Here is a 12500-nt window from a genome sequence, read left to right as displayed (position 1 = left end):
CGCAGGAGGTGCATGCAGGGGGGAGGACATCTGGAGGAGGAGGGGGCGGGGCCCAAGGGAGGAGGGAGGAGTGACAAAAAGGTCAGGGGAATCCAAATCAGAGCTGGGAGGAGTGAAGGCAGGGTCAGCAGAGAGATGGGGGAGTGATTGTGCACTAGAGGCCGCCAATCCAAGCGTCAGCCACCTCATCGATGACATCACGACGGAAAACTCAGGTAAGAAGAAGTGAACTTCCTGATTCTAAAATCATGATGCACTCAGCTTCTCTTAAATAAACGACTCACCTTTTATTGTCTCCGCCAGACTGCCCTCCATCTGACTCAAGCCCCGCCTCCCAAAAGAAAGGGGGCGTGTCCGGCAGCGTGATTGACAGGCTGAGATCTCCTGGTACCGTGAGGAGACTCTCAATGAAGATGAAGAAACTTCCCGAGCTGCGCCGCAAACTAAGCCTCCGCTCCTCCTCTCGCGCCAGTCGCCAAGGAAACGACAACAAAGGGGGCGGGGACGAGTCAACCAGTAAGACTTCGGCATCATCGTCAGCCCTGTCCAATGAGAATGTCATCACCAGATATCACCTGGATAGCTCCGCCCCTCCAGCCAGACCCCTGCGCAGATCATCGAGGAGACGGTCAGCAAGTAAAGGAGGTGATTAGACTGCTATTTCTGTTTCGATCAATCAGGTTTTGGTCAATTTAAACAATAAACGACCCAATATTGGAAAGTGTGAGCCCCTCATATGGAGTCTAATGTAACATTTAACACTTTAAAACATTCAATTTTCCTTTTAGGTTATCTCAGCGATGGAGACTCTCCAGAACTGCTGCCACGGCAACAGACCACACCCACATCACATACGCAGGAACCCTGTGACGTCAGCTCATTCCGACTGTATGTGGGCTCTGATCCTCCACGAGGCAGCCAGCGAGTGACGGGGTTACTGACGGTCCACCTTCTGGGGCTGGAGGAGATGAAAACCAGCAGGTGGCACCTTTGTTAAAGGATTTCCTGTTCTATGGAGTCTTTTCCCAGAAAATGGCACCTTTACTATGATTCCTCTTTCTCTCAGGTGTGAGGACACTAAGGATGTCTTCCTCGCTATCCAGATCGACGGGGTGACCAGAGCAAGGACCGCCCTCTTGACCATGCGAGGCCCCACCCTCTCCTTAAACCATGCCTTCAACTTGGAGCTGGAGAGAGCCCGGCAGCTCCGAATCGTGGTGTTAACACCAGGTAATGATAATAAACTCCAGGTACTGTTAGTAAACTCCAGGTACTGTTGGTAATCTCCAGGTACTGTAAGTAAACTCCAGGTACTGTTAGTAATCTCCAGGTACTGTTAGTAAACTCCAGGTACTGTTAGTAATCTCCAGGTACTGTTAGTAATCTCCAGGTACTGTTAGTAAACTCCAGGTACTGTTAGTAAACTCCAGGTACTGTTAGTAATCTCCAGGTACTGTTAGTAATCTCCAGGTACTGTTAGTAAACTCCAAGTACTGTTAGTAAACTCCAGGTACTGTTAGTAATCTCCAGGTACTGTTAGTAAACTCCAGGTACTGTTAGTAAACTCCAGGTTCTGTTAGTAAACTCCAGGTACTGTTAGTAATCTCCAGGTACTGTTAGTAAACTCCAGGTACTGTTAGTAAACTCCAGGTTCTGTTAGTAAACTCCAGGTACTGTTAGTAATCTCCAGGTACTGTTAGTAAACTCCAAGTACTGTTAGTAAACTCCAGGTACTGTTAGTAAATTCCAGGTACTGTTAGTAAACTCCAGGTACTGTTAGTAAACTCCAAGTACTGTTAGTAAACTCCAGGTACTGTTAGTAAACTCCAGGTACTGTTAGTAAACTCCAGGTACTGTTAGTAAACTCCAGGTACTGTTTGTAAACTCCAGGTACTGTTAGTAAACTCCAGGTACTGTTAGTAAATTCCAGGTACTGTTAGTAAACTCCAAGTACTGTTAGTAATCTCCAGGTACTGTTAGTAAATTCCAGGTACTGTTAGTAAACTCCAGGTACTGTTAGTAAACTCCAGGTACTGTTAGTAAATTCCAGGTACTGTTTGTAAACTCCAAGTACTGTTAGTAAACTCCAGGTACTGTTAGTAAATTCCAGGTACTGTTAGTAAACTCCAGGTACTGTTAGTAAACTCCAGGTACTGTTAGTAAACTCCAGGTACTGTTAGTAAACTCCAGGTACTGTTTGTAAACTCCAGGTTCTGTTAGTAAACTCCAGGTACTGTTTGTAAACTCCAGGTACTGTTTGTAAACTCCAGGTACTGTTAGTAAACTCCAGGTACTGTTTGTAAACTCCAGGTGGAGCGCTACAGCCATAATATTTTTAACGTTTTTCTCTCTCTGCAGTAAATCCTCAAACACAGGGAGTTCCAAAATCAGGAACAGATCAGAGCTCAGGTGGTCACAGCAGGAACAGGGTCTGTGGTCTGGGCGGAGTCTCCATCCCCCCACTCTTTAAAGGTTTGTACTGAAGTGTACGTGCAAATGTATTCATCATGTTTGGTGTATCGATTAGATAATGAGGGATGTTGTATTCTGTGTCTCAGGGAGTCGATGTCAGCAGCTCTGCGTGAAGCTCGAGCCGCGAGGTTTGCTTTACGTCAAACTGTCACTACAGGAGAAATGGGACACACAGGTACGCTATGCTAATTACACTAAGCTAACTAAGCTGTAACTAATGACTGGACAGCAAATGGACACTTCAACGATCAGAAACAGTCGGACTACAAAAACTATGACTTACACTGTTTCTTCTTTGTTTTTCATGCTGTCCCATTATATTAAAGTCGACACTCATCTCTCCACTAGAAAACAAACTTTTAATTATCAACAAACTCCACTAACTGAGATGACCAACATCATGAGTAAAGACAACCATTGCTTTTGGACAGTACTGATGTATTATTTAAAAGCAGATGTGTTTTTTCTTTCTGCAGCCCAGCAGCGACACATCAGGGCCGGCTAATGTGTTTGGGGTTGAACTGCACCACCTGGTGGAGAAAGAAGGATCTGCATCCCCGGTCCCTCTGCTGATCCAGAAAACGGTGGCAGAGATTGAACGCAGAGGACTAAAGGTTTCTGGTTCATACTCCAGTTATAAAGACTAAGAACAGATAAAGGAACACAGCTGAAGAACTGATGATTCTTCTTCTCTGGAATTCATATGTGAATTAAACCTGAAGAAGAACACAGGCGACATTCTCTGGAATAATCAGAGGAACTTGGATTTGAAGTCTTGAAGTCTTATTAGTGTACCTGTCTGTCTGTCTCTCAGGTAGTGGGTCTATACAGACTGTGTGGTTCTGCGGCGGTGAAGAAGGAGCTCAGGGATTGGTTTGAGAGGAACAGTTCAGCTGTGTGTCTCAGCGAGGACCTCTACCCCGACATCAACGTCATTACAGGTAGATTGTAATGATTGATGTTGACTTGCAGACTTGCTGAGTCGTACTCTCTCTGACTCTTCCTCCCGTGTGTTCTCAGGGATTCTGAAGGACTACCTGCGGGAGCTCCCGTCTCAGCTCATCACCAGAACCCTGTACCAGGTTGTGAGGGAGGCCATGATGCTCCGCCCCCCTCCTGTCCTACCTGACACACCTGAGCATGAACTGTCCCAGAGCACCGTGGAGCTGTTATCCTGCCTGCCGCCTCCAGAGAGGGTACCACTTCCTGCTTATTGTATCAAATCTTCTTTAATGAACAAGAAGTGACATTTGTTAACTTCCTGTCTCTCTCTCCAGGCCACTCTGTCCCTCCTGTTGGACCATCTCAGCCTGGTGGCGTCCTTCAGCTCATCCAACAGGATGACGCACCAGAACCTGGCAGTCTGTTTTGGACCGGTTCTCCTCACCCCGACCCAGGAGGCCTGGCGTGCGGGTGTAGGAGGAGGAGTGAAGGGAGGGAGAGGGGGAACGAAGGGGTCTGGACCTGTGGAGGAGCTAGCAAGCGCGGTGGACTTTAAACGGCACATCGAGGCTCTGCACTACCTGCTGCAGCTGTGGCCAGGTGAGAGAGGTGGTCCAAGCTCAGGGACTTACACATCACCTCCTGAGTCCTGACCACTGTGATACACTGGTGTTGCCATGGTAACAGCCTCACGTTTTAACAGTTCTGTCATGGTTAATTGAATTTCCTTTTTCATCAGTGCCGACGCATCGAGTCCAAGATGACGAACACATCGGCGCCTCCCCACCTCCCTCACCCTCTCTTACCCATAATCCCCTGGGCCAGCAGCAGCTGCGGCATCCTGCGCTGCGATTGGATCTGCCTCAGAACCCGGAGGAGGAAGTGGTGGTGTCACGGCGGGGTCGAGGTGGCCTCGCCCGGCTGGAGAGTCCACCACCGATAAACCGGTATGCTGGAGACTGGAGCGTCTGCGGTCGGGAGCTTCTGAGCGGACATGATGCTGACTACGATGAAGTGGCAGGAAGCGAGAGTGACGGAGGTAAACTGAGGACATTTTTATCTGTAGCTTCAAAACTGAAACTATTTCTGTCTTTTGGTTGAATTGGGTTTAAGTTGAAATAAGGAAAGATCAATAAAAGCTAGAAGAGTGTTGGAGAAGAGTATTTTATCCCTGTGGATGAACTCGATATGAACTGTAGGTAAACTCAGACGTCACTCTTAAATATTTGCTGACTCGTGTTTGGGATCAGAATATGCTGACTCGTCCCAGTTAAACATTTGCTGACTGGTCCGACTTTAACGTGTGCTGACTCGTGTTTGAGATCAGAATATGCTGACTCTTGTCCGAATCATCCCGTCACTCGAACAACTCCTTGTTATGTTGTTGATGTTGTTGTTTTTTTTTTGTCTTCAGGCAGCGGTGAAGAGGAGGAGCAGGAGAAGAAGAAGGCGTGGTCATCAGGAGCTGGAGGCGCTCTATACGTAGAGGACTTCCTGGATTTCGACGCTCCGTTTAACTGTCGACTCAGCCTGAAGGACTTCGACACTCTGATCCACGACCTGGATCGAGAGCTGGCCAAACACATCAACATCTGTCTGTAGGGTTTCCCCTCGCTGCTCTCTGGCTCCTCCCTGTTGACCATATATGGTCACTCCTGGTTTTAATGTCAGATATATGAGAAGCGCTGAGTGTAAGTGACCAAAATTTAAAAGTGCCTCACAGACAGGTGTAATGTTCATCATGGAGACGAGCCATAGGTCTGTCCCAGCCAATCATATTTAATTTATTGATCCAAAGAGAAACTCCGATCAAAATGAAGGAGGAGAACAGGAACAAGCTCTGCTGAACGTTTTTTTATGTGATAATGATTCTGATGTTGTGCAGATGACAGGGTCCTCTGAGGGGTCAGAAGTGAACTGTTTTGTCGTTGTTCTGGGTATCAGGGTTGGCTGTTTGCACTGTTCAAGTCATACTTTCACTTTTTGACTCCTTTAGTTAAAAAGAGAAAAAAACCTGAAGAAGCCATCGCTCTGCTGCCTTTTTCCAACAGAGCATATTTATTTCTTATTCCGGGCGACCCTCGGAGCTCCTGCGAGGTCAGCCCAGGAACATGTTTTAGCATTATTAACTTCTCTTCTTTTTTTTGTTCATGTTAAAACAGACAGAAATGTGAAGGATCACTCTTTAGAAGAGAGCTTTAAACATATCCATCAGAGTAAGACAGGTGTTGCCAAACAAAACAAAAAAAAAGAGCCAACTCTGACTTTTTGTCTGGTAAAATGACGCTCTGACGTAACGATGGCCACGTTGAAACGACGCAGGATGTGAGCTTAGATTCAAACTTTCAGAATAATCTTCCAGGATGAAACCCTCTGACTCTGGTCGCTGAGAGATCGGTGTTTAACCATCGTTAGCATGTAGCTTTAGCTTGTAGTTCAACTGTTTGTAGTTCCATTGTTACTCAACTATCATGACGCCCTGAAGGGAAAGTGGGAGGGGCTTAACATACAACAGCAACCTGCAGAGGGTGCCACCTGCAGGTTCTTTTTAGTTACAACAGTCTGCAGAGCAAACAGGGCTTTACAAGACTTCATCGGTCAGGATATCGAAGGGTTAAATCATGCCTGGGGGTACCTGTAGCCCTCTGTCGCCCCCTACAGCCCTATGTCGCCCCCTACAGCTCTCTGTCGCCCCCTGCAGCTCTCTGTCGCCCCCTACAGCTCTCTGTCGCCCCCTACAGCCCTCTGTCGCCCCCTACAGCTCTCTGTCGCCCCCTACAGCCCTCTGTCGCCCCCTGCAGGTCTTTGTAGCCCATGCAGGTCTCTATCGCCCCCCTGCAGGTCATTGTCACCCCCTGCAGGTCTCTGTCGCCCCCCGCAGGTCTTTGTCATCCCTGCAGGTCTCTGTCGCCCCCCGCAGGTCTCTGTTGCCCCCCTGCAGGTCTCCATCACCCCCCTGCAGGTCATTGTCAACCCCCTGCAGGTCTTTGTCGCCCCCTGCAGGTTTCTATCGCCCCCCCCGCAGGTCTCTGTCGCCCCCCTGCAGGTCTCCATCACCCCCCTGCAGGTCATTGTCAACCCCCTGCAGGTCTTTGTCGCCCCCTGCAGGTTTCTATCGCCCCCTCTGCAGGTCTTTGTTGCCCCCTTGCAGGTCTCTGTCACCCTCCGCAGGTCTTTGTCGCCCCCTGCAGGTCTCTGTCACCCCCCGCAGGTCTCTGTCCCCCCCCCCCCCCCCCGCAGCTGTTCAGGTTTTTAGTATTTTTACGGTACCGAGTTTCTGTGATGAGTTTGTGATCCTCAGATGGAAAAGACGCCATAGTCAGTGTTAACGATGTTTTCTTTTTTATAAATATTTTGATTCTTTGTTCTCAGTGTTTTTTTCAACAGTATTATTTTGTTTTGCACAACTTTATTAAGCACTTGTGTATTTTATTGACGATGTTTCTATGCAGATGATGTAACCAAAGTGATGAAGCACACTTCATGTTTGATGTCTTTATGTCTCGTTGACCTGACCAACTATTAAACAGTATTTTTATTGTTATTACTGAATGACTCTGTACTGAGTTAAATCCTTCCACGTTTTAATTAACACAGAGTCTGCAGGGTTACACAAAGTTAAAAGAATTAAACAGTTATTCCAAGTTATTTAGAGTGAGTTATTCTAAGTTCATGAAAGGTTCACAGTGTTCCTCTCTGCACACTGCAGCCTTAAAAGGCCTCGCTGCTCCTGCTGAGGTCAGGTGTTAACGCCCTCAGTGTTGTCTGACAGGACATCCCGACTGACCGCGTCACATTCACCAAATACTCTTCTCTGGGGCTGCTGAGCCATCCAAGCATTATTACAAAGCCTTTATTTTGCAAAATGGTTGGGACGGGAAGTGTCCTGGTCCAGTCACCAACAGGTGAGCATGCAATCTTTTAAAATGTCCAGCAGGGGGCAACAGTAGAAATCAGTGTGATTCTATAGACACCTATGACAAAGTTGGTCCACTTGTCAGTTTCACATTTCCTCATGTGTTTCCTCTCTCTGATGTGTTGTCTGTGTTTATTTAGTTCATGTGACTCTCCCTTTATTTACTTGGATTCAACTGAAGTAACCTGGACCTGAAGAGACCAGAGTATGGGGAGAGAGAAGGGCGGGGCTACTTGTGATTGGCAGGTCATTCCTATGGTCTAATAAACAAAAACAAAACAAACATCCGCGTCTTTAACAACTGTGTGATGATCGAACGGATGTTTTTGGTTTTATTTCACTTTAAACAGATTAAACGAATTAATTTTAGATATTTGGCAGCACTTTTATTTGTTTTGGATTTAAGGATAGACTTCCTGGTTTGATTTCCTGGATTGTAAACAGAATTTCTGTCTTCTCTGAACTTTTTTTTTTAAACAGAGAGGGGCTCTTTTTCAGATTTTTATTTTTAATAATAAATATTTAATTTTCTGTATTCTGCACACTCATACACAGCTCATCCTGAACCTGTCAGTCATAGCTCAGGGAATAAACTCCCTTTTATCTGACAGGCCCCGCCCATCTTACACGTATACAGCTGGGCTGCCCTTCTTTCTTCTTTTTTTTGGGCCTCATTCTGATTGGCTGTGAGAGTGAGCAGCTGACCTTCCAGAGCGCTTATTGGCTGCTCGCTCTCTCGCTCATTTTGGTCTCTCTCTCTCTTTCTCTGTCTCTGACCGGGGGCGTGTCTCAGCGCGCGCGCAGGCTGCAGCGCTTCTTCCTGAATTAAAAAAAACGTTTAAAAAATAAATAAAGAACAAAGAAAGGACTCAAAGTAAAGATAAGGAACCGGAAGAAGAGCTGAAGCGTCTCGTGCGCGGTGAGGTGCCTGAAGACAGAGAAACTTTTCGATGAACTGCACCAGGTGAGAGAGTCATGAAACTGCGCCACAGCTGTTTCCGGTCCTGTCCGCCTGTTTGTCTGCCTGTTGCTCGTGTTTCTGCGTGATTCTTCTTACAGGTTGATTTCACGCACCTGGTTTTTATTTTGTGTGTTGTTGTTTTTTTGTTTTTTTTAAATCCTCGTGCACGTTTTTAACTTGGTGTCTCAGCAGGTTGAGTTCACTGACCTCAAATCAGTCTGACCAAACAAATACATTCACATCATTAACACACCGGATATTCATCAGGAATTACGGGTTCTTTTTTTACTTTTTGGACCTTCGGGCGCTCCGTATCGACTAAAACAAAGCAGAGCCGAAAAATCAGCACACCTGTACGGAGGCCCAGAAGGGAAAATAGAGCAGCTTTACTTTAGTCTAAGTGTTTGTTTTATTTTGTAGGAACAAGTTACTGACTCTACCTTTTATTCTTATTTATGAAATATTTATATTATTTAATTAAAGTTTCTGTTTCTGCAGCCTGTAAAATAAAACCTCGATCGATCATGAAAACTCGTCACTTCCTGTTTGACTCGTCTCTCTCTCTGTCTCTCTCTCTCTCTCTCTCTCTCTCTCTCTCTCTCTCTCTCTCTCTCTCTCTCTCTCTCAGGGTCCTCCACATCCTGAACCCTCGTCCTGGTGGGCTGCCTCCCATCATGCCCGTGGACGTGGCGATGAGGATCTGCCTGGCCAGCTCTCCTCCTCTGCACACCTTCCTCAGCAACTACGACAACGCCCTGCTGCGACGCTGTGAGCCGCTGCGACCCTGCCTGACCTCCAGTCGCTGCGACGACCTCAACATTGTCACCACGGCGACCGCGTCCTCGGCCGCAGTCGGCTCGGAGAAGGACGGCTGCCCGACCTGGCTGAACAAGAAGAAGAGGAAGAAGAAGAGCGTGGTGTTCGCAGACTCTCTGGGCCTCGCTCTCACCGCCGTCCACGTCTTCAACGAGTTTGAGGAGGACCTGCTCACCGAGCTGCAGTACCGCCTGACGGAGATAGAGGGCGCCACAGCAGACTTGCACCTGGGAGACAACAAAGGTGAGGGAACGGAAAAGACACATTTAGATTAAAGTCAAGTGTCCAACAAACGCTGAATAATCACACAGGTGTGCACTCTGCTCCTCGTGCTGCAGGTCGTGGCCCCGCCCTCCTTCTGGAGTTCACCCAGCCGGCTGAAGACTACCTGGACCTGAGGAACCGGCTCAAAGCTCAGCAGGTGTGTCTGGAGACCTGCTCGGTCCAGGATCACCTGCTCACAGGTACGGTTCAGGTGCGCAACCTCTGCTTTGACAAGTCCGTGTCAGTCCGGATCACCTTTGACTCGTGGCGGTCGTACCAGGACGTTCCGGGCGTGTACATGAACAACGTGTACGGCTGTCCTGACACCGACACCTTCTCCTTCTCCGTCCGAGTACCTGAGCGCCTGGCGCCCTCGCATAGAGTGGAGTTCTGTATTCAGTACCGGACACCCGAACGCACCTTCTGGGACAACAACAACGGCGACAACTACAGGCTGAGCGTGGCAGACTCGAGCCGAAGCTCCGCCCACCGCGAGGACGGCGTCGCTGGGCTGCACATGCAGCGAGACCACGCCGCGGAGAAGAGGGAGGGGGTGGAGTTCGATCGGTTTGGGAGTCCGAGGACCTCGGCGGGGATCTTTCCTGAGTGGCAGAGCTGCGGCCGTGGTGAGACCGGCTCCCCCTACTGGTGAGACCGACATGGCTGACTCCGCCCCCACACATATTCTGTCCTTTAGAGTTTCTCCAGGTGTGTCTTTACGAATCCTTCAGATCCTTTATCTGCATCACTTCAGACTGTGCACCAAAGTCAGGACTCAATATCCCAGCATGCAACACTGGGCTCAAACTGATTCTAAGCTCACATCACTGCTGTCAAGGAGTCGGACCCGGCTTACAAAGTCCTGGATTTGGACCCAGACTCGGATGGATACCTGGGGTGGGCTCATGGGAATTCTTTAAAATGTGATAAAGGGATGAGTTTAGTTTCTCTTAAAAACCGTCAGTTTATCTCGTCATGAGTGAACCTGATCCGAAGAAACTCCTGGGTCAAAGGATCCAGGACTGAACAGGATCCAGAACCTGAGGACTCTCAAACACCAGCTCGAAACTTTCCAGACATCAGCGAGATTTTCAGGGTTTTAAAAAATGAACAGAAAAAAACCCCTAAAGAATCAAAACCCTTTAGCGGACTCTGGGTTCAGGTTTCAACCACAGTCTGTTTCCATGGTAACGACAATGTTTCAGTTCACTTCCGGTCCAAAAGACCGTCAGGTGGACTTAAGTCTGTTGTGATTTTTTAAAGTCACGCTGACATCTACTGGCCTGGCGTGCACACTATCAAAACGTCGTGTAAACGTGGCCTCGGTATGAAACTAAAAATAAACCTGCACTTTACTACACCATGACCTTTGACCTTTAGCGTCTGCTGTTATTGGGAGAGCAGCAGACGTTTGAGCGTTGCACCTTTTAGTGAGGGTTTAACGGAGACCGCTACGGTTCGAACGACCTCACGACCAACGTCGGAACATCACCTGTAAACCTTTAAACGGTTTGTAGCGTGAACGGCCCCGAACAATTCAATCGTCTGCCGCGACGCGTCGACAATCCAACCGACACGTGTCTTTGAAAATGTTTACCTGAAGAGAAATGAGCTGATTGGTCCTCTGTGATTGTCTTCTTCCTGTTAGCGTCACGGTCGTCACTTTAGCACAAGTTTAAATTTAATGAGTCTATTAGCATCAAACATTACAGTACCTGTTTGTTACCATAGCAACAAAAAAAAGTCCTAGACCCCCCGATACTTGATAATTACATGTTTTTATTGATCAGTCTAAATTCACAATCGTGTTGATTATTTGTATTTTGTGCCAAACGCTGTGAAACACGGACATATTGGGAATTGTGTGTCAAAAAAAGGTTCTAAATTGTGCGTGAAGATTGGCGACGTTGGTATTTTGTGCGTCAAACGAACGCTGCACAAACGTGTGCGTGCAGCGTGCGTGCAGCGTGCGTGCGTGCAGCGTGCAGCGTGCGTGCAGCGTGCGTGCGTGCAGCGTGCGTGCAGCGTGCGTGCGTGCAGTGTGCGTGCGTGCGTGCAGCGTGCGTGCAGCGTGCGTGCAGCGTGCAGCGTGCGTGCGTGCAGCGTGCGTGTATGAAAGAAAAGTCATCTTTTAAAGTTTCGGTCGTTTAAATTAAAGTTTCATTTGAGTCGAACATTTTCACAACTTTATTTTTTTTTTTAGCGTGAGACGTTAGCACGTGACTGAGGTTTAGAGGTAGAACAGAAGCATTCCGTTGCCGTGGTAACCGGTAACTCCTGGACGTTGCGACGCCATTCGGTGTCCTACTGCAGCCGCGTTGTCATGGTAACTGCTGCAGAGGTCACCCATGTGCTATACATACTATGCAGTTTGAAATGTGTTAAACTCGTTGTGTAATCATTACATCACTTCCTGTTAGCATCTTTGCTGTTTAGGTTTCTTAGCACCAGTGGAGGTTGTTGGCTCTCGCCGCCTTCAGGTGGACACACTTTACTGAGTGCACCCACCTCCCAACACGCTGTCTTTTTTTTTTTTTTTTCATGCTGTTGTCACTGCTGCAGTGCATTGTGGGAAGTGTATGCTGTGGTTTTGTAGTGTTCATAGTTTCACTTCACATGTCGGTGTGTTTTTTTTCATTCTTTGTTGTTAACTTAAAAACCTCCATGCTGATTCAGCATTTTTTTAAAATGTCACTTTATTTTTAAAAATTCAGACGTGTCACTGCACTTCCTGTCAGCTCCTGTAGCCCTTCAGTTTAAAAGCCTTTACTAACCTAAAAAACCCTTCCAGTGCTCTTACCTTGTTGCTGCTACACTCTGTGTGTGTGTGTGTGTGTGTGTGTGTGTGTGTGTGTGTGCGTGTGTGTGCGTGTGTGTGTGTTTGAAGGTTGTTGAAAGTGTTTAAAGGGATTCTGTTTTGTTTTTTAAAGTTTTGGTCGATATCTGATGAAAGCAGCCGTTTGGTTGTAGATGAAATAAAAGTGTTTTTCGAGGCATTACCTGAACAAGATATTTAAGCTAGCCACGGGTTAGCTCGTGCTAAGCTAGCAGTAAAGGCTAATGGCATTGTATCTGCTGCTAGCTTTTGCAGCTGTACTGTAGCAAGGCTGTATAATGTGCAATGTAACA

At 47.5% G+C, this 12500-nt stretch overlaps 2 protein-coding genes and 1 long non-coding RNA gene across 16 annotated transcripts in view; 2 read left to right on the top strand and 1 right to left on the bottom strand.

Moving 5' to 3' along the window:
* The window catches only part of syde1 (synapse defective Rho GTPase homolog 1), a 12403-nt gene extending 5445 nt beyond the window's left edge, over positions 1 to 6958 (top strand). The window contains exons 3-17 of one of the 14 annotated variants that reach the window (XM_079333624.1): positions 1 to 215; positions 304 to 645; positions 789 to 981; positions 1067 to 1230; positions 2359 to 2472; positions 2559 to 2647; positions 2949 to 3086; positions 3287 to 3413; positions 3493 to 3668; positions 3750 to 4014; positions 4154 to 4453; positions 4829 to 6215; positions 6256 to 6355; positions 6398 to 6439; positions 6586 to 6958. The exon at positions 1 to 215 is cut by the window's left edge and continues 296 nt beyond it. In XM_079333624.1, coding sequence (XP_079189750.1) covers positions 1 to 215; positions 304 to 645; positions 789 to 981; positions 1067 to 1230; positions 2359 to 2472; positions 2559 to 2647; positions 2949 to 3086; positions 3287 to 3413; positions 3493 to 3668; positions 3750 to 4014; positions 4154 to 4453; positions 4829 to 5016 — 2311 coding nt within the window. In that variant the 3' untranslated portion in view covers positions 5017 to 6215; positions 6256 to 6355; positions 6398 to 6439; positions 6586 to 6958. Of the gene's footprint in view, positions 216 to 303; positions 646 to 788; positions 982 to 1066; positions 1231 to 2358; positions 2473 to 2558; positions 2648 to 2948; positions 3087 to 3286; positions 3414 to 3492; positions 3669 to 3749; positions 4015 to 4153; positions 4454 to 4828; positions 6440 to 6544 lie in introns of those variants that run through there. The other 13 variants (XM_079333634.1, XM_079333632.1, XM_079333623.1 and 10 more) reach the window with 13 other exon arrangements.
* Positions 6959 to 8061: 1103 nt separating this feature from the next.
* LOC306842496 (protein phosphatase 1 regulatory subunit 3C-B-like) lies at positions 8062 to 10347 on the top strand. Its single transcript, XM_079372802.1, has 3 exons — positions 8062 to 8294; positions 8920 to 9350; positions 9446 to 10347. The coding sequence occupies exons 1-3, from the start codon at positions 8281 to 8283 to the stop codon at positions 10021 to 10023; spliced, it is 1023 nt and encodes a 340-aa protein (XP_079228928.1). The 5' UTR covers positions 8062 to 8280; the 3' UTR covers positions 10024 to 10347.
* Positions 10348 to 11725: 1378 nt separating this feature from the next.
* LOC306842498 overlaps positions 11726 to 12500 on the bottom strand; it is a 907-nt gene continuing 132 nt past the window's right edge. The window contains exons 1-2 of the long non-coding RNA XR_013781744.1: positions 11880 to 12500; positions 11726 to 11845 (exon numbers count right to left, since the gene is read on the bottom strand). The exon at positions 11880 to 12500 is cut by the window's right edge and continues 132 nt beyond it. This is a non-coding gene — a long non-coding RNA (uncharacterized lncRNA). The remainder of the gene's footprint in view (positions 11846 to 11879) is intronic.

The sequence above is a fragment of the Symphodus melops genome (assembly GCF_947650265.1).
Source record: "Symphodus melops genome assembly, chromosome: 21".
In the NCBI taxonomy this organism is placed as follows: domain Eukaryota; kingdom Metazoa; phylum Chordata; class Actinopteri; order Labriformes; family Labridae; genus Symphodus; species Symphodus melops.
This window is presented reverse-complemented; position numbering and strand designations above follow the sequence as displayed.